General features: G+C 38.0%; 1 protein-coding gene across 1 annotated transcript in view; it reads right to left on the reverse strand.

The window, feature by feature from the left end:
- The window catches only part of CFAP95 (cilia and flagella associated protein 95), a gene marked incomplete at its 5' end in the record, with an annotated part of 82,546 nt that overhangs the window by 27,983 nt on the left and 32,645 nt on the right, over positions 1–21,918 (reverse strand). The window contains 3 exon segments of the mRNA XM_082657506.1: positions 17,270–17,310; positions 17,312–17,426; positions 18,297–18,415. Of these exon segments, the coding sequence (XP_082513632.1) occupies positions 17,270–17,310; positions 17,312–17,426; positions 18,297–18,415 (275 nt within the window).

The raw sequence follows: 21,918 nt of genomic DNA on the forward strand, positions 1-21,918 counted from the left end.
AGATGTTAATCAATCAATCAATAAAATAACATGGGAAAAAAAAAAAAAGACGGCATCCTTCCCTAATGGGAAAATACTAAGAACAAGTCTAAGACTAGAGGATTTGAACATTGACTTTCCAAGAAAAAGACTTGGAAAGTATGCAAGACTATAACAGCAGTCTTGGGAAGGCACTGCTCTGGCGACTAACGAGGTAAAGAAAAATAAGAAATCAAGCCCAGAAATTAAGGGTCCTAGAACCACCACTCTTCTAAAAAAGATGCCATTAATGAAATAAAGTTCACTTCACTGATTCTACAGAAGAAGGCACTCTTGAACCAAGATATTGAGGAAACTGTCCAACCTTCTCATTCCCCCGCTGTACAATTACCTGATTGCTACTAGTCCAAGAAAATTCAACATACTTAAACAGCAAAGGGCAACATTACTATGAGAAGAAAACAGTAAATGAAAATCAAAACTAAGCTGATGAAAATCCTCCCCAGAAACATTTTCCCAAATAGTCACAGAAGTCCATCAGCATTTCTATTCAATGATGTACTAGAGATTCTAGCAAATACCGTAATATAAGAAAAAGAAGAAAAGAAGAAAACTGCAATGGAAGAACAATATTTTCATTTTCCAACAGATGATAAGGTTGTATGTTAGAATACCCATGAGAATCTACAAATCATAAAAGGAGGCAAGTTCCAGGAAGGTTGTTGGATACAAGATCAATATACAAAAGTATCATAGCAATACACCAGCAACAAGAAATTAGAAAGTGTAATTAAAGTGGTAAAATCCCACTTATAATTGCAATAAAATCTCTAAGCTTCCAATAGGAATACAACTAATGTAAGATTGACATTTATGGAGAAAATTTATTAAAATGTTTAAAGGACATAAAATAACTCCTTTATTTATGATGGATGACTCAATGTATGTTACATATGTATATATATATATACATATATAATTTCTAAAAGGTTTACTGTCTGACATTTTATATATAGGTCTTGATTAAATTATAATTTAAAAGTCCTATTGCTAAAAAGACAGTATAAACAGAGTTACAAGAGAAGGTATAGACTAGAAGAAGGTATTACAAAATTAACCAACACAAGATTAGTACCGAGAATAAAAAATTATTATAAATCAATAAAAGACAAAATCCCATAAAAATGGATTTTTTAAATAACTAGCCAATTCACAGTAGAAGAAATTAGAATGGCTAATTATTATTTGAAAATAAATTCAGGCTTAAATTTCAGTCTTAAATTCAGTAATTAGTGAAATGCAAAGTAAAACAACAATGATGTACCATTTTATATCCATTAGACTGTTAAAAAGGAAAAATTTTCTACAATGTTGATAAGGATATGAAACAATAAACATATTCATACACTACTGGTGGCAATATTTTTCAAAATTGAAGGTGCACATATCGTAATACCCAGCAATTCTATTTCTGAGTATAAAGAAACTCTTGCATATATACTCAAGGAGACAAGTATACAGACACTCAATGAAGCCTTATTTGTAATAGTGAAATTTTGGAAATTAATGTTCATCAATAGGGTGGATATATGGATGGCTAGATAAATCATTTCTCAAAAAAATTATGAAGCAAATATGGTAAAAATATTAAGTTACATTATAACTGGCTAATGAGTAGATGGGTGTTTGAAAGTATTTTATATGGAAATATTCCATCTTAAAATGTTTAAGTGTGAATAGATGACAACGAACTTGTTTCCCTGCTTTATTCTCATCTAAAGTTATGACTCAAATGATATAATTATCAGGCAAATATCAGAGTTTGCTTTAGGCAGGCTGACCTTGCAAGCCAGCATCCGGCATCTCTCAACTCACTCATCAGGCGTTTTTCACAGGCAGAAACCCATTCCCCATGTTCAGGCTCTTTTCCCTCTCTTTATTTTCACCTCCCAGCACAGAGTCTGATACAAGGTAGCACTGAAAAATATTTACTAAATGAATAAAGCAATAAAAATAAAATTAAAATATAAAGAGATATCGATTTACCACAATGAGAATTCAAAGTAAATAGAGGCAGAAGATTATTCAATTATCTTTTTGAAAAGGCAATGTAGTTTGACCAAATGGAAACCTTTACAGCACTGAATGATGAATTTCAGTCAGTTACAGTTACTTATAAACTCTTTGTGATTCCCCCTTCCTTTTTTTATAAATTTGAAGAAGGGGGTAACAATCTTTAAGTGATATATTTAATCAAATTTGTCTTTTGAGAATAAAAATATGAAAAACCAACATGGATCTTCCTCTTAGATACCAGCTTAAAGTTGTAGCCAAATAAATAATATAAGGAAGGAAAGATCAAGTCCATTAGAAGAGAAATGGCCTTCAGAGAAACTCAGGAGAGCAAAAGGGGAGAAAGATAAGAGAGGCATTGGTTCTAGGCATATCCTGGGGAAGAGGTGCTCTGGCTCATAAATAGACCTCTCTGGTTATAGGAAGAGAGCTGGAGTATATCAATGTCAGGGCTCCAATCCAACTTATGGCAGCCAACAATGAGTTTAATTCACGTCTGGAGCCACAGGAGCAAGCCTATGCCATGTGGCCCTCCTCTACCACTCCATCACTATCCATAGCTGATAGGTCCAAATGTCAGCCTCCAGCCCATGTCAGTCAGAGATCTCCCATGGGATTTCTTAATAGACACCAATGGGAAAGGGTCAGTCACTCTCCTGTGATGAGAACCATGGGATGTAATGTCCCTACACTCAGAGGGAGCAAATGAAGCCAACAGGAAGAGAATCCTGGACGTTTTCTAGTCCTGATTCCAGCAGTCTCTGAAGCCCAGCTCTTCAATGGACCTTCCCAGAGTTCCATGAGGTATTCCAATACTGTTTTTAATTAACTCCCTTTTTGGTCCAAGATAATTTTAATTGTGCCTTCTCTCACTTACTACCAAAAGAGTCTTATTACAATCAGTCAGTCAAAGTCTGAGGCCATTGATCATTGTAAACATATAACTAACTCCCTTCACTCTGATTCCAAGCAAACTGGCAACCATTTGATTACAGTTTGGCTTTCTATACAGTTTTTTTTTTTTACTGAGAGAGAATGCTTTTATTAGGCTGACATGACTAGTGTGCTTGAAGATTTTATTTCTCATTATAAATTAACTAATTAGAATTCTGGCTTTTCTTGTGACTTAATGAGCACAAGTCAGTTTCCATGAGTCAGATAAATTCTGAAGCACAGATAAAATTGTCTTCCTGGAAATGTAAAACTAAAGACCAGATGCTGGTAAATTCACCAAGATAATGCCACCATGAAAGGACGCTTGGAAGTTCGCCAGCTGGCTTTCACCCAGCACCACCCACAGTTTGCCACATATGCCCTCTTCAACCTTTAACAGTTGTAAGGTAGAGAACAACTAAAGGTGTTTTGTAAGATGAGAAAGGAAAAGGAGTCTGATATTGAAGTTATCATTAAAGCCATGGTATTATTTAAAATACCTAGAGCTGCAATAACACCAGTGGTAACGTGTGATTCTGTGACAAGATGATGTACCAAAATCTAGGACAAGATGATGTACCCTGGAATCACGGTTTCTTAAATCTGGAAGAACTTTAAAGGTCAACTGATTCTTTTCTGTTTTGTCAAGAGAAGGGGCAGATATTTTCTTACCCACCTTCCCAGCAGCCAGAATAATGGCATGTGACATCTATTCAACAAATCAGATGGTCCCACCTAAAAATCTGCATCTAAGTTAGTAACTCAAAGAAGCAGAGAATTAATTTGGAATTAATCCGATTACTGGCAGCAGTAGAAGCAGCATCCATTATTTAGAATGAGTACAGCCACAGAGGGCCACGAATTCTACTTGACTCTGTGTGGTACTAGGGAAGGGGGATCTTACAGCCACTCTGGGAAATTCTGTCTCATTCTCGACAAGCAACCATCATTAAAAAAAAAAAATCTCATATTGAGCTAAAATGGATATCCCTGTCATTTCCTCCTTCTATTTACTAAGGAAGCCATGAAGACCAAATCCGACAGTTCTTCCACAACTGCTGAATGCCAGGACTATTTTTCAGAAAACAACATTGAAGAAGCCAGTGGGAAAGAGGTGGGGAGGAAAGATGAAGTGGAGGATAATTTGAATCTGCTTTTACTCCTGATCCAAGCCAAGCCCTGACTTAGTTCCCTAGCAGTTTAGAAGCAGTATTCCCCTCCCATCAAGAACACAGAGCTCTGAACCCAGAGATTCTAGTCTCTGCTTTACAACCAAGTGGTCATGGGGCCTTGAGCAAGTAATTTAAACCCTGTGCATCTTAATTTCCCTTATTAGTATCCAATCTATATATATTTATAGAAGGGATGGATTAATTAATGAGGAGTTGGAGTCCTTTATTGCCTCTGTGCTTTGATTTACTCATCTATACAATTAATAAAATACTTACCCAAATGACCTTGTAATGAATGTTAGGAGGAAAGGGATAGTGGACAATGCGTGTGAAAGTACTTTGAAGGATACGGAGCACTCTATCCGCTTAAGCATGAAAGACAGCGTACTATAGTGGTTAAGAGCAACACAGCCTCTGCAGTCAGACAGACCAGACATGAATTTAAAGCCCAGCTCTGGTGCTTACTAGGTAAGGAACTTTTGGAAAGTTACTTTACCTCTCTGAACCCCTTTGTAATGGAGATAGGTGCAGCCTCCATTTCAAAGAATGAGAATTAAATGAAATAAGGTACGAAAGCCCTTAGCTCAGTGCCAGACACATAGTATGTGCTCATTAACACTAGAAGAAAAAAACAATACTGCAATGATATTAAGTAACAGTAGAAGAACATGACTTACTTTGCATTTTAATTGGATTATTCAAGCTGCTGGATGGAGAATGGTTTGAAACGGACAAGACTGGAGGCAGAGGAACTAGTTAAGATATTTATATTAGCAGCTGGGTCTGGGTCAGTGACCTCTCTTATGCTCCAGTCTCAAATATCCACTTGCTATCTGACATTTGCTCTTCTTCCCATCTTCACTGCCTCAATGAATGGCCCCATTAACCCCCAGTTGCCTAAGCCAGAAGCCTGGTATTCTACCTCGAGTCTTCTTTACCCTCATAACTAACCAATCATCCAGTAAATGTCTATTCCTCTCTTTTAATACATCTAAAATCTGAACCTTTTTTCCCTCCACACTACCATCACTAAAGCTCAGGCCCTTATTATGTCTTGCCTTGATTAGTTCAACAGTCTTCTGACTGTAGTCTCAGGTGCCTACTAATCTGTTGTCTGCTTTATGAACACAAATCTGATCATTCCTACACCACACTTGAAAACCTTTCACTCCTGCCTGCAAGATAAAGTCCAAATTCCTTAACATAGCTTTCAGGCCCTGCTTGCTTTGTCCCCAGCATCCCTCTCCAACTTTAGCTGTCATCAGTGCAAACATGTACTCTGTGAACCAGGTATGCCCATCATAGGTCCCACTCCTCCCTGCCTTTATATGGCCTATATCCTCTGCCCGGGGTGTCCTTCTCTCCTGTTGGTCTGGCTAACTCCAACTCCTATTTCATGATTCAACTCAGGTAACACTATGTTTACCCTAGCATGTTGTAGGGTATAAGTTGGCTTATTTGACCCCTATTCCAACCTCCCTTCTCCCTTGTCTTTCTCTAATTAGAAGACTCTTGTAGCCAAGGGTGGCCATCTCACAATCTATCCAATAGATGTAAAATGAAGATCCTGAAGAGGGTTTCCTTTATCTCTTTGTTTTCCCACGTCTTCCTTTCTAGAACAGATTGCTGTTGGGAGACATAGTAACCATCTTGAGAGTATGGGGATGAAAGCTACCTAGCAAAGCTGGTAGAGAAGAAAGACAAAAAGACCTTGTATCCTTGATGACATTGTTTAGGTGCCACATCAGTCTTGAACTCCCTTATATTTCATGCTAGATGAACAAATTCCTTAATTATTCAAGTTGCTACTAGTTAGGTTTTCTGTTACTTTCAGTCAAGTATATTCCTTACTAATACATGAGTATTGACTGGTTAATTTTCTGTTTCATATATGAGATAATGAGCTACTTCAGGAATGGGGGTGTCTTTTGTCTCTATACTCCTAATACATAATAGGCACTCATTAAATGTTTATGTTGAAAGAATAAACTCAGATATGTGGCACAAATATAATTTCTTCAGGCCTAATAACTTTTGGAAGCCATTTGAAAACAATATATTGTTCTTACATGTTAGGGTAATAATTTAACTATGTAAGTAGCAAATATGGGACCAAATTAAATATGGATAGCAACAAAGATTTCTGTAATTCTGGAAAGTTCTTATTCCTGTGAAACCACCTCTGTGGCTCAAAGATGCATAACATAGTACTATCCACTGGGACCCACTAAAGACTTATTTTAAGTAATTATAAATAATGATAAATTTATGACAATCACATAAACTTCCAATATTATAAAGAGTAATACTAGTAATAGAGGCTCATCATTAATGGCCATGGGATAAAAGGAAATGGGATTAAATATAAATTACACAACATTGACATTTTGAAAACCTTTATCACTCATTTGTTTTATTAGCTCATCAGTTTCAAAAGTTTGAACTGCTTGCATGCCTGATGGATTAGCAATGACAAAACTATACCAATAGGCCAAATAACGGTAGAAGTAGCCATGTAATCATGGTAGTTAGAGACATGAAGTTTGTTTTAATTACCTATTGCTGTGGCTTAAATGTTCCTGACTTAAAATAACAACCATGTTATTACCTCTGATTATTATGTAAGATGATGGGCTCAGCTGGGTGGTTTTTCTGCTCCATGTGATGTCAGTTAGAGCTACAGTCATCCAGGTATTTGACTAGACTGTAATATCCAAGATAGTTCACTCACATGGCTGGCAGCTGGTTTTGTCTGTTGTCTGGGAGCTCAGTTGGAGCTGTCAAATACAGTGTCTTAGTTCTCCACCATGTGGCTTGGGTTACTTATAGCATGTTAGCTAGAGTCCAAGAATCAGAAAGCAACAACTACCAGTTCCTTTAAGGTCTGCACTCAGAAGTCTGAGGACGTCAGTTCTGCTACCTTCTATTGATCAAAGCCAGTCATAAGGCCAGCTCAGAATAACGTCTGCCTCTTCAATGGAGCTGTAGCATGCATGTACAGAGAGGGAAGGAACTGTTGGCGGCCACCTCGGGAGACAAGTGACCACACTTTCACCAGTACTTCCTTCAAGAGTTTGGTGCTCAAGGCTAAATGTAGCAATTATCAGCTCTGGGTTTACAAAGGAAAGTGATATTCAGAGTCTTAGTTGATCTATCATTCAGAGAAGCAGCTTAGTAGAGTAGCTAAGACCATGAACTTTGAGGTATGACTGTCTCAGTTAAAATCCTGGCTCATTATTACTTACCAGCTGTGAGAGTCTGAACATGTTACTTGACTTCTCTGTACCTTTTTTCCCCCCTCCATAGAATGTAGATGATGATGGAACCAACTCACAGAGTTTTTATAAGGAGTAAATAAGTCAGCACATGTAAAACTCTTATAATGGTGCCTGGCACATAATAAACACCATGTAAGTATTTGCTATTATTAGTATTACTCAAGTTATAAGTTATTCAAGCTTGATGACGAGAAAAAAAAGGGGAAATACCAGCTCACATAAAAAGAATATAATCGGAACTCTTTTTCCACACCTCTGCTTAGCTTCATTTACAGATAGATGCTCCACTAGCAGCAAGACGCCCTCTGTAACTTGTCACCTGGAGCACTAGAGGGCACCTTGCTCAAAACTCTGATTACTATCCTAGAGTGCTTTCTGATTGGCCTGGCCTGGGTCATATGCCCAACACTTGGGTTTGTGGGGAGGTGGGAGTGGAGAACAGAAGCAGCCCATTTATCATACAGACTAACTGGACTGCACTGAATGGGAGAGAGAATGTTATCCGAAAGAAGAAAGCTGGACACACAGAAATAAAAGGTCCTACAACAAATAAGAAGGGGAATCAACAAAAAGATACATGCACCCATATGTTCACAGCAGCACTATTCATAATAGCCAAGACATGGAGACAACCTAAACATCCATCGACAGATGAATGGATAAAAAAGATGTGGTATCTATACACAATGGAATATTAGCCATAAAAATGAATGAAATAACACCATTTGCAGCAACATGGATGGACACAGAGATTATCATACTAAGTGAAGTAAATCAGAAAGAGAAAGACAAATACTATATGATATCACTTATATGCGGAATCTAAAATGTGACACAAATGAACTTATCTACAAAACAGAAACAGACTCACAGACATAGAGAACAGATTTGTGGTTTGCCAAGGAGGAGGGATGGATTGGGAGTTTGGGTTTAGCAGATGCAAACTATTATATATAGAATGGATTAAAAAACAAGGTCTTACTGTATAGCACAGGGAACTATACTCAATATTCTGTGATAAACCATAATGGAAAAGAATATGCAAAAGAATATACATAAGTGTATATATATATACCCATATATGTGTATGATATATATATATCTGAATCACTTTGCTGTACAACAGAAATTAACACAACATTGTAAATCAACTATACTTCAATAAAATAATTTTTTTTAAAAAAGAAAGGGTATCAAGAATTGAATTCAAAGGACTTCCCTGGTGGCGCAGTGGTTAAGAATCCCCCTGACAATTCAGGGGACACGGGTTCAATCCCTGGTCCAGGAAGATCCCACATGCCACGGAGCAACTAAACCCCTGTGCCACAACTACTGAGCCTGCATTCCAGCGCTCACACACCACAACTACTGAGCCCACGCACCTACAGCCCGTGCTCCACAACAAGGGAAGCCACCGCAATGAGAAGCCCCCGCACCACTGCGAAGAGTAGCCCCCACTCGCCACAACTAGAGGAAGCCCGCGCACAGCAACGAAGACCCAACACAGCCAAAAATAAATAAATTAAAAAAAAATAGAATTGAATTCAGGTCTGTCTCATTCTCATTCCATAGTCTTTTCACCACACCATTCTCCTGTCCACATTTTCTTTGTTGTTATCCTCATCACCATCACCATAGGGCAATTTCTAAACTCTTTTTCTTATGGACAAATGTCCAACAACTGGGTGGTATTTTACCAAGAGACAAGCCACAACACAAGCGCCTGAGTAGAAAAGAAAGTAAATGCCTTGCACTTTGAGAAAAAACAAACAACAACAAAAAAAACCTCCTGCTATTCATATTCAGTCCCTTTCCTCTGAAGAGGGCTAAAGGTTTTGTAAATGTTAAATGCTCCAGTGAGAGGAGTAAATTGAGAGAGTTTAAACTGTGGCCTAAGCTTGCTACTGCTGCTGTGAGGCAATCACTCTACACACATATCGATAAGTGCTCTCTGCCAACAATGAAAACTTAACCGTCTGAACTACTTTTTTTTTTTTTTTTTTTTTTTTTTTTGCGGTACGTGGGCCTCTCACTGTTGTGGCCTCTCCTGTTGCGGAGCACAGGCTCCGGATGCGCAGGCTCAGTGGCCATGGCTTACGGGCCCAGCCGCTCCGCGGCATGTGGGATCTTCCCGGACCGGGGCACGAACCCGCGTCCCCTGCATTCGCAGACGGACTCTCAACCACTGCGTCACCAGGGAAGCCCCTCACCTACTTTTTGGCCGCATTTAACTTTTCCATTTATGTGACTACAGATGCCTTTCTTCTTTAGAACCATAAAATTTTAGAGCAGGAAAGGACTTTACAGATTAATTGGTTCAATCCTCTCATTTTCCAGATGGAAACAACTGGAGCCCAGAGAGGGTTATTAGCCAGCACAAAGTCACATAGCAGGTTTAGTATAGGTCCCAAAGTAGAATCCAGGTCTCCTATTTTCCTACACCCTTTCTTAAAAACCACACTATGTCCAAAAAGCTACCCAGTGATCTAAAACACTACTAATTTCTTTCTTCTCCCGTCATGTGGATCACATAAATGTTTGGATGATTCTGGAAACTAGACATTTATCATAAAATTTCAACAATAAACACTAATCACTACCACCAGACGGCAATGAAATTTAGCAAAAATGACAGGACACATTAGTTAGAGCTGACCTTATGAGAGGTCTACCTTGCTTCTTCTCTATCCTCTAGTAGGTGGTCAGTACTTCTGGGCTGACCTCAAACTGACCCAGGAGCCCATGGACCTGCTTCTCACCCAGCAAATATTCTATGCCAGAATTGGCTTTTTCCCGTTAAAAAAAAAAAAAAAAGAACTTCTCCTGTGAACCATTATCCCAGGACCACATACAGTTATATATGTATATTTAAATAAGGGTTTCTGAGAAATATGATCTTAAAATTATATTTATACTATATCTCTTTCAAAATTGGATTTGCTTTATATAGTTTTTGTTCTGTTGTTCTATCATTTTGCTTTCTGGTTTTTTGTTTGTTAAATGGTCACAGACACAGTCGAGATATTATATGCGGAAAATCTTACTTCTTAGAATAAATCAGCTACAACTGTCTGGTTCTACAGACGAATCATGTGATTTTGTATTAGATAATCAGACATCGAGGAGGCTTCTGATAATTAGTGAGTGAGTTTTCCATGCCTCATAAAAAGTACTTCCAAATTAAGTGAACGTTCCTTGAGGATTCTTGAGAACAAGGTAGGAGGGCAAAGACAGACTCTTAAATTAACTTACATCTTCGTGTTCCCATCCACTTTTCCTATGTGCCTTAAAGGCAATGTGCCTCACTACTTTTCTACAACTTTAAAGTCTCTATCCATGTCGTAAAAGTAATGTGTGTTAGAGACCCCTAAACATGCAGCTGTATCCATTTGAGACCATAAGAGCACTGTTAATGTCTAAGAGGTCTTTGAGCCTCCTTGATTTCACCCCTTCCATCACTGGCCAACGCCAATTTCTTGGTAACTCACTGATGCGATCGACTGTGAAGAGAAGCAATAACTCTAGTTCTGGATGAGCTCAATCTAGCCTCAAAGCATACTGATCTCATTTTTAAAGTGTAAGTCATCAATATCACTTTTGGTCTCAACCTGACTGTTCCATATATTGGATTTGTTTAAAATTTATCTCCATCTGTGACATATGTGGAAGGAATTATCCACCAAGCCCTTTTCTCTAGTTTAGGTGAGAAGTGAAAAGTCCAGTGGTGTCAAACATTCTAGTTGTTCTGATTTTCAGTATGTTCCACTGAGATGTTTGCTGCCAATTTAAGGAAGAACAGTGTTGCGTCTCCATCACATTGGTTCAAAATAAAGTAGGTGGGCTATTGCTTGAGTTGTGAGAAAAGAAACAGACTGTCAAATGCCATCACTACATAATGGATGTTATCTAAAATTAAGATAAATGCATCTGATTAATGTCTCCTTAATAACAAAGCTATACCTATATTCTGATTTTTTCCACTGAGGTAACCTGAAGTTTAAATTTACATTATGATTACAGCTTTTCTTTTATAAGTTGAAGCACATTATTTTGGTCCATTGAGCAAACTCATTTTTATTCATTGCCTTTTAAAGTTGACATTTAACTCCTACAGCTGTACAGTTGGCAAGAAGCAAAAGAATATTTAATATTCAAGACAGCAGATTCTGAAACACCACATTGGGCTTCCCTGGTGGCGCAGTGGTTAAGAATCCACCTGCCAATGCAGGGGACACGGGTTCGAGCCCTGGTCCTGGAAAATCCCATATGCCACAGAGCAACTAAGCCCATGCACCACAAATACTGAGCCCGTGCACCTAGAGCCCGTGCTCCGCAACAGAGAGAAGTCACCACAATGAGAAGCCTGCACACCGCAATGAAGAGTAGCCCCCGCTCACTGCAACTAGAGAAAGCCCGCGTGCAGCAATGAAGACCCAACGTAGCCAAAAATAAATAAAATAAATTTATTTTTAAAAAAATAAATAAGAAATAAAACACCACAGCATTCTATGGTATGGAACATCCTATAATCAGTGTACATTAACTGAAAGAAAGAATTATATATGGAATTAGTGGAGGATGGTTGATGGTGCTAATGTATTTATTTCCTTGCTAATACTTGTGAATCAAGTAAAACAAACAAGTAACTCTAGCATTTCAAACTAATAAGGGCTGATTTTCTAAAAGACCATGTCATTTAATGTATTTACCAGAATAGAATTGAGAGCAACTTTGGCTCTTCAGGCCTTAAAGTCCTAAATCAAGTAAAATAGGAATTAGTCATACCCCTTTTCCATTATAATTTGCTGTTCAACATCAGAAATAACTAACTGGTTCATTCAAGAAATTAATTATATCTGCTGCAGGTCAGGCTCTCTGTTAAGACTGTGGGAGAGTTGCGACTTCAGAGCACTGAATTCAGAAAGAAAGACAAATAAGAATATAAGTAACAGCAAGCTAAATGAATAGTGTAAGGATAAAAGAAGTACATGGTGCTATGAACACCCACAAGGGACCTACCAGATAGGCTGGCAGTAGGAAGGGAAGGTCCTCTGGAGGAGGTGACATTTCAGATGAAACTGAATGACTTCAGGGTTAAGATTGAATGTACACATCGATTCTTGCTTTCTCAAAAAGCTCCACTAAAATCAAAGATACTCAAAAAAATAAAAATGAACCCACAAGAACAAGGAGAACATCCTCTGGAGGAGGTGACATTTCAGATGAGACTGAACAACTTCAGGGTTAAGATTGAATGTACACATCAAATCTTGCTTCCTCAAAAAGCTCCACTAAAATCAAAGTTACTCAAAAAAGTAAAAATAAACTCACAAGAACAAGGAGAACAGCAAAGGGACAAGAGAAATAAATTTTGGAACCTCAAGAGATGGACGAGTGGTCTCTGACTCAGCAGAAAGCTGAATAAATCCTAAATCAGCAAAGGAGGATTGGGGGAGAGCTGTTTGAGAAGCATATGAGCTCTGGGCTCCTCCTCCACATCCTACTGCTGGATAACGGCCCCTCCCCTACTCCAGCAGGAAACTAGAAATTTATTCACTAGGAAGGGTGAAAGAGAAAGTTCTTGACCAACAACACAGTTCGGTGACCATACACGACGAAGGATTACTATTGATGTCCTAGCCAACTGCCCTACTCACTTCAAGAACACAGGCACCAGCCCTTCGCCATTCAGATGGGCAATTTGGGGAACTTCCTCTGGGGAATGTGACTAGTCCGTGAGGAAAGACTAAAAATACTGATACCAGGGCTTCTACAAAAAAAAATGGCCCACCTAGATTCCTCCAGTGAAGCTCCAAATCAACAAGCTTCACACACAGGTTCTGACCCTCATCTCTTAATCATGCACAGAGAACCAAGAATTAATTACCAAACATCTGAGGAAAGCTTCTAGTATGGAAGGTAGAGACCAAGCAAACAAATAAAAGGCAAATTAATAAAAAGTATCTTGGAGGAAATAGATACGATGCATGAAGAAAAAAATTAAGGAAAACAAACTATTAACATCCCCACACAGATAAGATAGTTCAGTCATGAAACAAACAACAAAAAAGGATTCTATAAAAACAGAAGGATTCAGAAAACAAAAAGAGAACTCAATAGTAGGGTTGAAGACACAGAGAGTAAAGTAGATAATAAAGATAAATATAAAATAGAGAGAAGATGAGGAAATTAGAGAACCAGGCCAGGCAAACCAACATCCACATAAAGGATTTCCAAAAAGTGACAACAGAGAAAATGGAGGGTATAAATCATCAATGAAATAAATCAAGAATATTTTCCTGAGGGCTTCCCTGGTGGCGCAGTGGTTGAGTCCGCCTGCCGATGCAGGGGACACGGGTTCGTGCCCCGGTCCGGGAAGATCCCACGTGCCGTGGAGCGGCTAGGCCCATGAGCCATGGCCGCTGAGCCTGCACGTCCGGAGCCTGTGCTCTGCAACAGGAGAGGCCACAACAGTGAGAGGCCCGCGTACCGCAAAAAAAAAAAAAAAAAAAGAATATTTTCCTGAACTGATAGATATGTGTTTCTAGATGAAAAGGGTTTGCCAAGTGTCTAGCCCAGCTGATCTACATAGCATTTACCATGTATGTACATATTACTATTTTAACTGTTTTACATGTATTAACTTGCTTAATTGTCACAAAAACCCTAGCTTTATAATTATCATCCCCATTTTACAGATGAAGAAAAATGAGGTACAAAATTGTTAGGCAATTAGCCCAAGTTCACACAGCTAGTAAGTGGCAGGGCCAGGATTTGAAAGCAGGTAATGGAGCCCTAAAGCCCACTACACAATACTACCATGCAGGAGGGAGTACCATTGTGAAATTTTAGAATACACTATAGACAGTTCTATTTGATTTTTTAAAAGCAGGAGTATGTACTATTTTGATAGTGCATGCAGAGCTCAGCCCTTGACTAAGAACCTGAGGGAAATCCCATGCAGACTACTGTTCCTATCTCCAAACACAACTTCCTTCTGTCCAATACTGTATCCTACAAATTCCAGTTACATCAGAAGCTCTAAATTCCTATTCCCGCCTCCCAGCTCAACAATAACACTGCTCTACTCATGGGCTCACCCCACTGCGCTGCAGCCAGGAAAAGTGACTTCAGTGCATAAGTGATGCTCACATCTCATCTTCAGGAGCACAGAACCACACTGGTTGCTATCCAACCCTTGACAACAGTTGCCTAATATGTTTTGCTCAGTCCTGTAGCTATTTGTGGCAGGATAGTAAGTCTGAAACCAGTCCTCATATGCCTGAAGATATCTTTATTTGACTCTCACATTTAAATAATCCTGGGTTCAAAATTCTTTTCCTTCAATATTTTAATATTATGCTCTTGCATCCAGTGTTGCTGTTGGGAAGTTAATGTCAACCTGATTTTTATTATTTTGCCTTATTTTGTAACTGTCTTTATTTCTCTAAGTAATAAAGCTTTAAATTTCGGTTCCATTGGTTTTAAATTCCTGTTACATTTGTTCCATCAGGTCTACTTCATCTGGTATAGGTTGCCTATATCTTTTCATTCTTCATGATGCTTTTGTTCTTTACATGTGTCATGATATTTTTTTAAGACCTGGAATTCATCTGTATTATTACTAAGACGATCAGTTGCCTCTGCTTTTTTTTTTTTTTTTTTTTTAATGTGTGCCTCTGCTTTTGATGACTACATAAGTGGTCCACTGAAAAGGGAGGCTTAGCTGGTGTCTTCAGTGTATGCATAGGAGATATGAGTTGAGTGCCTCTACTGCACTTCTCTGGGCTTAACTGCACTTATTTTCCCTGGCATTTCTTTCTTCTCAAGATATACTGTCTAGTTCCTCTATATCCGAGATTGCTTTCCCTAATTGGAGTTGGGGAAGACAACTCAGGGTCCTCCTGGCTATCTGTACTGGCATTATAGATCTCAATGCTGAGGTCAGAGCTGCAGGGAGGTAGGTTGCTGGCATCAAAATTTCTATTGTGTAAAGCCCTGGGTGTCTCATTTTCTGTCCTGGGCTGAAAACAGCAGTCAAAATCAATGCAGAAAAATCCAACTTGGAGCATATAATCCAAGTTTGAAAATGCAATAGATAAGCCTTTTTCAGCTCCTATCCAAGCCTGGCCCACTGAGATTACAGCTCTCACCCTGGGTTGGCCCAAGTCTCCATGTAGAGACCTCAACCCTGCCTTCTCTCTTCTCCTGTCATCCCATCCCTCAGCAATCTTCTGCTCTAGCCCATCATTTTCTAAAGATTTTCTCAGAGTTTTGATATAGCTGTCAAAGTCTGCCTCTGGATTCATTCTGTCTACCCATGTCTTTATTGGAATTTCTAGATTTCAGTGCAAGAAATGGAGCCAGTAGGATGTTTTTAGTTCATCACCTTGTTAGAAGCCAGAAGCCCACCTCCTCAACGATCATTCTGGGACTACTCCCTGTGGATCCTCCAGCCTACTTAGAGATGCTACAGCAGGCTGTAGGGGACACAGACCAGGCCAGTCTTGCAGGAGTAATGAAGATTAGAACCCACAGTTTAAAACACCTGGCCAAAATTATAACAGATGACTAAGAAATGGGGTGGGGCATTATTATTTAGGGTACTCTCCACCCCCACCCTAGGCAGACTCTGCAGAACAGGTTAGCTCTAATGCCAGATAGCTCTCAAAGGAAGCAAAAACATCTAAATTTCCACTGATGATATGTACTCATATCTTCATAATACACAATCCAACACTTAGAATTTTTTCATGCTTGTAAGTACCTATATTTCATCACTTATCTATTTATCATTACAGAAATTATGAAAGTTTGTCTTCTTTAGAAAGATGAGTGGAAATTTCTTTTCTGTAGTAACAAGTCATGCTGCCCCCAAAAGAAATTTATGTATCAGTAAAGAATAGTAGTTTCTTGCTATACACTCAATTCTCATTATTCACAGTAATATTCTATAAAGGCACTGTGAATTATCAAATCCTGAACCCCTTCCTAGCTCTGTAGGAAATACAGAGCTAGGTTCCTTCAAGCCTCTGGTCACAACATTTTCATCAACCAATCAATACATACCTTGGTTTTATGTGTGTTTCTGTTTGAGACATTTTATTCATTATATAGTTGCCTCATTAATGTTGAATATGACCAACCACACTGTAACTCATGCCTGAATGAAGCTTATCTAACACACCCATTTTCTTCATAAGGCACATCACAGCCTTCTTGCCCTTGGAAACACTAGATAGCACTTTAGCACTACACTTGGAAGCCATTTCAAACAGCAAAATCACCAACAAAAAACACAAAAAAATGCAAAAAAAATACATGACCATGAAAAGGACACTTGCATACAGTATGAGAGTTGGACCAAGAAGGCAGAGTCTTGCCTTGTTCCACCTCAGCTGAGAATGTGTGCATTGGGTGGCTCAAATTTTTTGCCACTTTATGTATATCCATTAATGACTGCAACAGCACCCTTAGTATTGATTTGGGGGTTACAAATAAATTTTAGCAAGTAAGAGAATTTGTAAATATAGAATCTACAAATAATGAGTATTGACTACTATATTATTATTATTGCTTGCATATTGATGGGAAAAAACTTTTGTTAAAGGAAAGAAGTCTAATGCTGATTTTTTTGTACACACACACACACACACACACACACACACATATCACTGTTTATAATTGTTTTTAAATGATAATCTATTTTTCTTCTAACAGGTTTGTTGGTATTAATAAGTTGGAAAAAAATAAACACAATTTTTTTAAAAAAAGGAAAGAAGTCTGTAAGATGGCACATAAAGGGCACTTTGTTGACCTTGGTTCACCCCTCACTCCTTCACCCCTGCAAACAAACCTCCTGAACCATTAAGAAACATTTTGTGCAATCTGCAGCAGTTTAGGGACTACAAACATTTTGAACATTTCGTACCAATCTGATGGGTGTCTAGGAAAGAGAGCTCCAAAACCTGTGGCAGGCAATCCAGTGTCCCTGGAAACAAGATAACAATTTTTAGAAAACATGTCAATTTGATATTTATAAACTTTCAGAGCTATATAAAACTAATTTGGGAGCTGAATTTTTATTATAATTTTTTAAAGGATTTCCATGTTTGCAACTTTAATGCACTTTGCAAAATAAAATGTCCCAGCAAGTAAATGGAAAGAAATTTCAGCATTTTGTCCAATAACTACAATACAAGATGAAGTCTATGTCACACATTTCCATGGAAAGGCGCTATGCCAGGCTGCAGGACTACAGATGTGACTAAGAAACAGTTCCTACCCTCAAGGAACAATCTCAGAGGAAACACTTTCATATAAATAACTTGAATGTAAGTCCAACTGCTATGTAGAACATAAAATGCTCAGAGAGCCAGAATATGAGAGCAATTAATTCTGATTAATGACAGCTTACCTAATTCTTACTGCATGTCAGGCAGTATTTTTATGCACATTTCATACTTTTCATCTAAACTTAAAACAACCCTATAAAGTAGATACTTTCATAATGCCCATTTTATGAACTGAGGATTATAGATACTGCATAATTTTCACAAGTAAATTGTGGAGATGGGGTTCAAACCTAAGTCGTCAGAACCAGGACCAGAAAACAATGTGTAAACGGGAAATGACATTTTAGAGGGACCTAGAATGCGTAGTGCTGATTGGCAAACAAACAAGGGAAAGGAATTCCAAACAGAGGGAACAGCATGAACAGAAAGCGTGGAAGCTTGAGATGTGTTGATTGTGCTTGATGTGGTCCTGTAATATGTACCTGGGGCCACTATACCTCTTCACTACTTATATAAACCCTTTCCTGAATGTGCCTGTTCTAAGCAAAGGACAGTATGAAGCATACCTTTCAATAATTCCAGAGCTCATCGTTTCCTCATTCAATAAAGCCTTGCTCTTTATTTCAGCCAATTCTGTGTTTAAACAAACTTGTGCCATTTTCTCATGTGTTTCTGATATCCAAATCTGGAAAAATAAAAGCCGCATACAAGGAAAATAAATAAGTTGCCACAAATGCTCAGTTACTAAAATATATTTCTGAAGTACATTCTGATTTTAATTGTTGACTCCATTAACATTAAAAAATAAGAAATGTCCCAAAGCAGTCAACGATTACATCATAAATATGTGAAAGTGGCAATTCTTTACTATGCGTTGTTGGAAAATAAAAATCAAGTTGGTGTTTCCATGAAATGGAAAGTACCGCATTCAACTACATTCCAATGCTTATTTGCTTTCTATTTCCTTCTCAAGATTAGTATATTTTAACTTCTCTAAGTAAGAAAATGTACCAATCACTTTGTAAATCACATAGGACTTCAGATACCATCATCATTATCCATTCTCTATCACAGAGGATAATTCAATGAATTATCAAGCAATTATCACTACGAGAAAAACCTGATAATTACAGGGTGTACTAAAGTCAATTGCAGAAGCATCATGGTAATATCTAGAGGATCTCAGAAAAAAATGGGTGCTGAGGATTCAATATTCTTCCCATACAAAACTCTAGAAGATCACAAATGTGGAGGTTCACAGCAGAGATTCAGAACTCACCACCACCGAGAAACCAACTACTTTCTCCAAATCTGAAGACTAGCTTCCCTAAGACACCCAATGAAGCCCAAGATCACATTAATTCCACTAGATTTGTTCAGAAAAGAGAAACTACTGTTTAGAAATTTGGAGACTTCAGCTGCAAGAGTATCATAGCTAGAGTCAAATTCCTTTGGTCCATTTTTGTTAAGTATAAAAAGGCTCTGTAAAACTACGAACCCATCCTACACAAAGCAATTTTAACTGTAGTCTCTGATCCTGGCTCCCTGGTCTCCTCCTAGGCTTCTATGACCACTGCCCGCTAAGACCTCAACCTTCTAAATCACCAGCCTCCAAGCCTAATTTCCTAGCTCTGACTCCTGTACTCTTAGCTCAACTACTCTTCCTCACAGATTCCAAAGTTCACAAGTCAATGGCAGGGGACACTGTATTGGGCTTCATATTTTATACTTTAACGAAAAATAAGACATTATCTTTTAGGGAAAAAATTACTAGGTATCATTTTGTTTTAAGGTATAAGGTTGACCCCAAAATTAACCTTAGATATACTCTCATCATTTTTTTAAATTTTATTGATTTATTTACTTTTATACAGCAGGTTCTTACTAGTTATCTATTTTATACATATCAGAGTATATATGTCAATCCCAATCTCCCAATTCATCCCACCGCCACCACCACCACCCCCACTTTCCCTCCTTGGTGTCCATCCATTTGTTCTCTACATCTGTGTCTCTATTTCTGCCTTGCAAACCGGTTCACCTGTACCATTTTTCTAGATTCCACATATATGCGTAAATATACAATATTTGTTTTTCTCTTTCTGATTTACTTCACTCTGTATGACAATCTCTAGGTCCATCCACGTCTCTACAAATGACCCAATTTCGTTCCTTTTATGGATGAGTAATATTCCATTGTATATATGTACCAAATCTTCTTTATCCATTCATCTGTCAATGGGCATTTAGTTTGCTTCCATGATCTGGCTATTGTAACTAGTGCTGCAATGAACATTGGGGAGCATGTGTCTTTTTGAACTATGGTTTTCTCTGGGTATATGCCCAGTAGTGGGATTGCTGGGTCATATGGTAATTCTATTTTTAGTTTTTTAAAGAACCTCAATACTGTTCTCCATAGTGGCTGTATCAATTTACATTCCCACCAACAGTGCAAGAGGGTTGCCTTTTCTCCACAACCTCTCCAGCATTTGTTGTTTGTAGGTTTTCTTATAATGCCCATTCTAACTGGTGTGAGGTGATACCTCATTGTAGTTTGATTTGCATTTCTCTAATAATTAGTGACGCTGAGCATCTTTCCATGTGCCTCTTGGCCATCTGTATGTCTTCTTTGGAGAAATGTCTATTTAGGCCTTTGGCCAATTTTTGGATTGGATTGTTTGTTTTCTAAATATTGGGCTGCATGAGCTGTTTATATATTTTGGAGATTAATTCTTTGTTCATTGATTCATTTGCAAATATTTTCTCCCATTCTGAGGGTTGTCTTTTCATCTTATTTATAGTTTCCTTTGCTGTGCAAAAGTTTTGAAGTTTCATTAGGTCCCAGTTGTTTCTTTTTGTTTTTATTTCCATTACTCTAGGAGGTGGGTCAAAAAAGATCTTGCTATGTTTTATGTCAAAGAGTGTTGTATGTTTTCCTCTAAGAGTTTTATGGTGTCTGGTCTAACATTCAGGTCTTTAATCCATTCTGAGTTTATTTTTGTGTATGGTGTTAGGGAGTGTTCTAATTTCATTCATTTACATGTAGCTGTCCAGTTTTCCCAGCACCACTTATTGAAGAGATTGTCTTTTCTCCATTGTGCATCCTTGCCTCCTTTGCCATAGATCAGTTGACCACAGGTGCGTGGGTTTATCTCTGGGCTTTCCATGCTGTTCCATTGATCTATATTTCTGGTTTTGTGCCAGTACCATATTGCCTTGATTACTGTAGCTTTGTAGTATAGTCTGAAGTCAGGGAGTATGATTCCTCCGGCTCTGTTTTCTTCCCTCAAGATTGCTTTGGCTATTCAGGGTCTTTTGTGTCTCCATACAAATTTTAAGATTTTTTGTTCTACTTCTGTAAAAAATGCCATTGGTAATTTGATAGGGATTGCATTGAATCTGTAGATTGTTTGGGTAGTATAGTCATTTTTACAATATTGATTCTTCCAATCCAAAAACATGGTATATTTCTCCATCTGATTGTGTCATCTTTGATTTTTTCATCTGTGTCTTATAGTTTTCTGAGTACAGGTATTTTACCTCCATAGGTAGCTTTATTCCTAGGTACTATATTCTTTTTGCTGCAATGGTGAATGGGATTGTTTCCTTAATTTCTCTTTCTGGTTTTTTGTTAGTGTACAGGAACACAAGAGATTTCTGTGCATTAATTTTGTATCCTGCAACTTTACCTAATTCATTGATTAGCTCTAGTAGTTTTCTGTTGGCATCTTTAGGATTTTCTACATATAGTATCATGTCATCTGCAAACAGTGACAGTTTTACTTCTTCTTTTCCAATTTGTATTCCCTTTATTTCTTTTTCTTCTCTGATTGCCATGGCTAGGACTTCCAAAACTATGTTGAATAAGAGTGGCAAGAGTGGACATCCTTGTCTTGTTCCTGATCTTAGAGGAAATTATTTCAGTTTTTCACCATTGAGAATGATATTAGCTGTGGTTTTGTCATATATGGCCTTTATTATGTTGAGGTAGGTTCCCTCTATGCCTATTTTCTGTAGAGTTTTTGTCATAAATGTGTGTTGAATTTTGTCAGAAGCTTTTTCTGCATCTATTGAGATGATCATATGGTTTTTATTCTTCAATTTGTTAATATGGTTTATCACACTGATTGATTTGCATATATTGAAGAATCCTTGCATCCCTGGGATAAATCCCACTTGATCATGGTG

This window comes from Grampus griseus (assembly GCF_964374135.1).
Source record: "Grampus griseus genome assembly, chromosome: 6".
Lineage (NCBI taxonomy): Eukaryota > Metazoa > Chordata > Mammalia > Artiodactyla > Delphinidae > Grampus > Grampus griseus.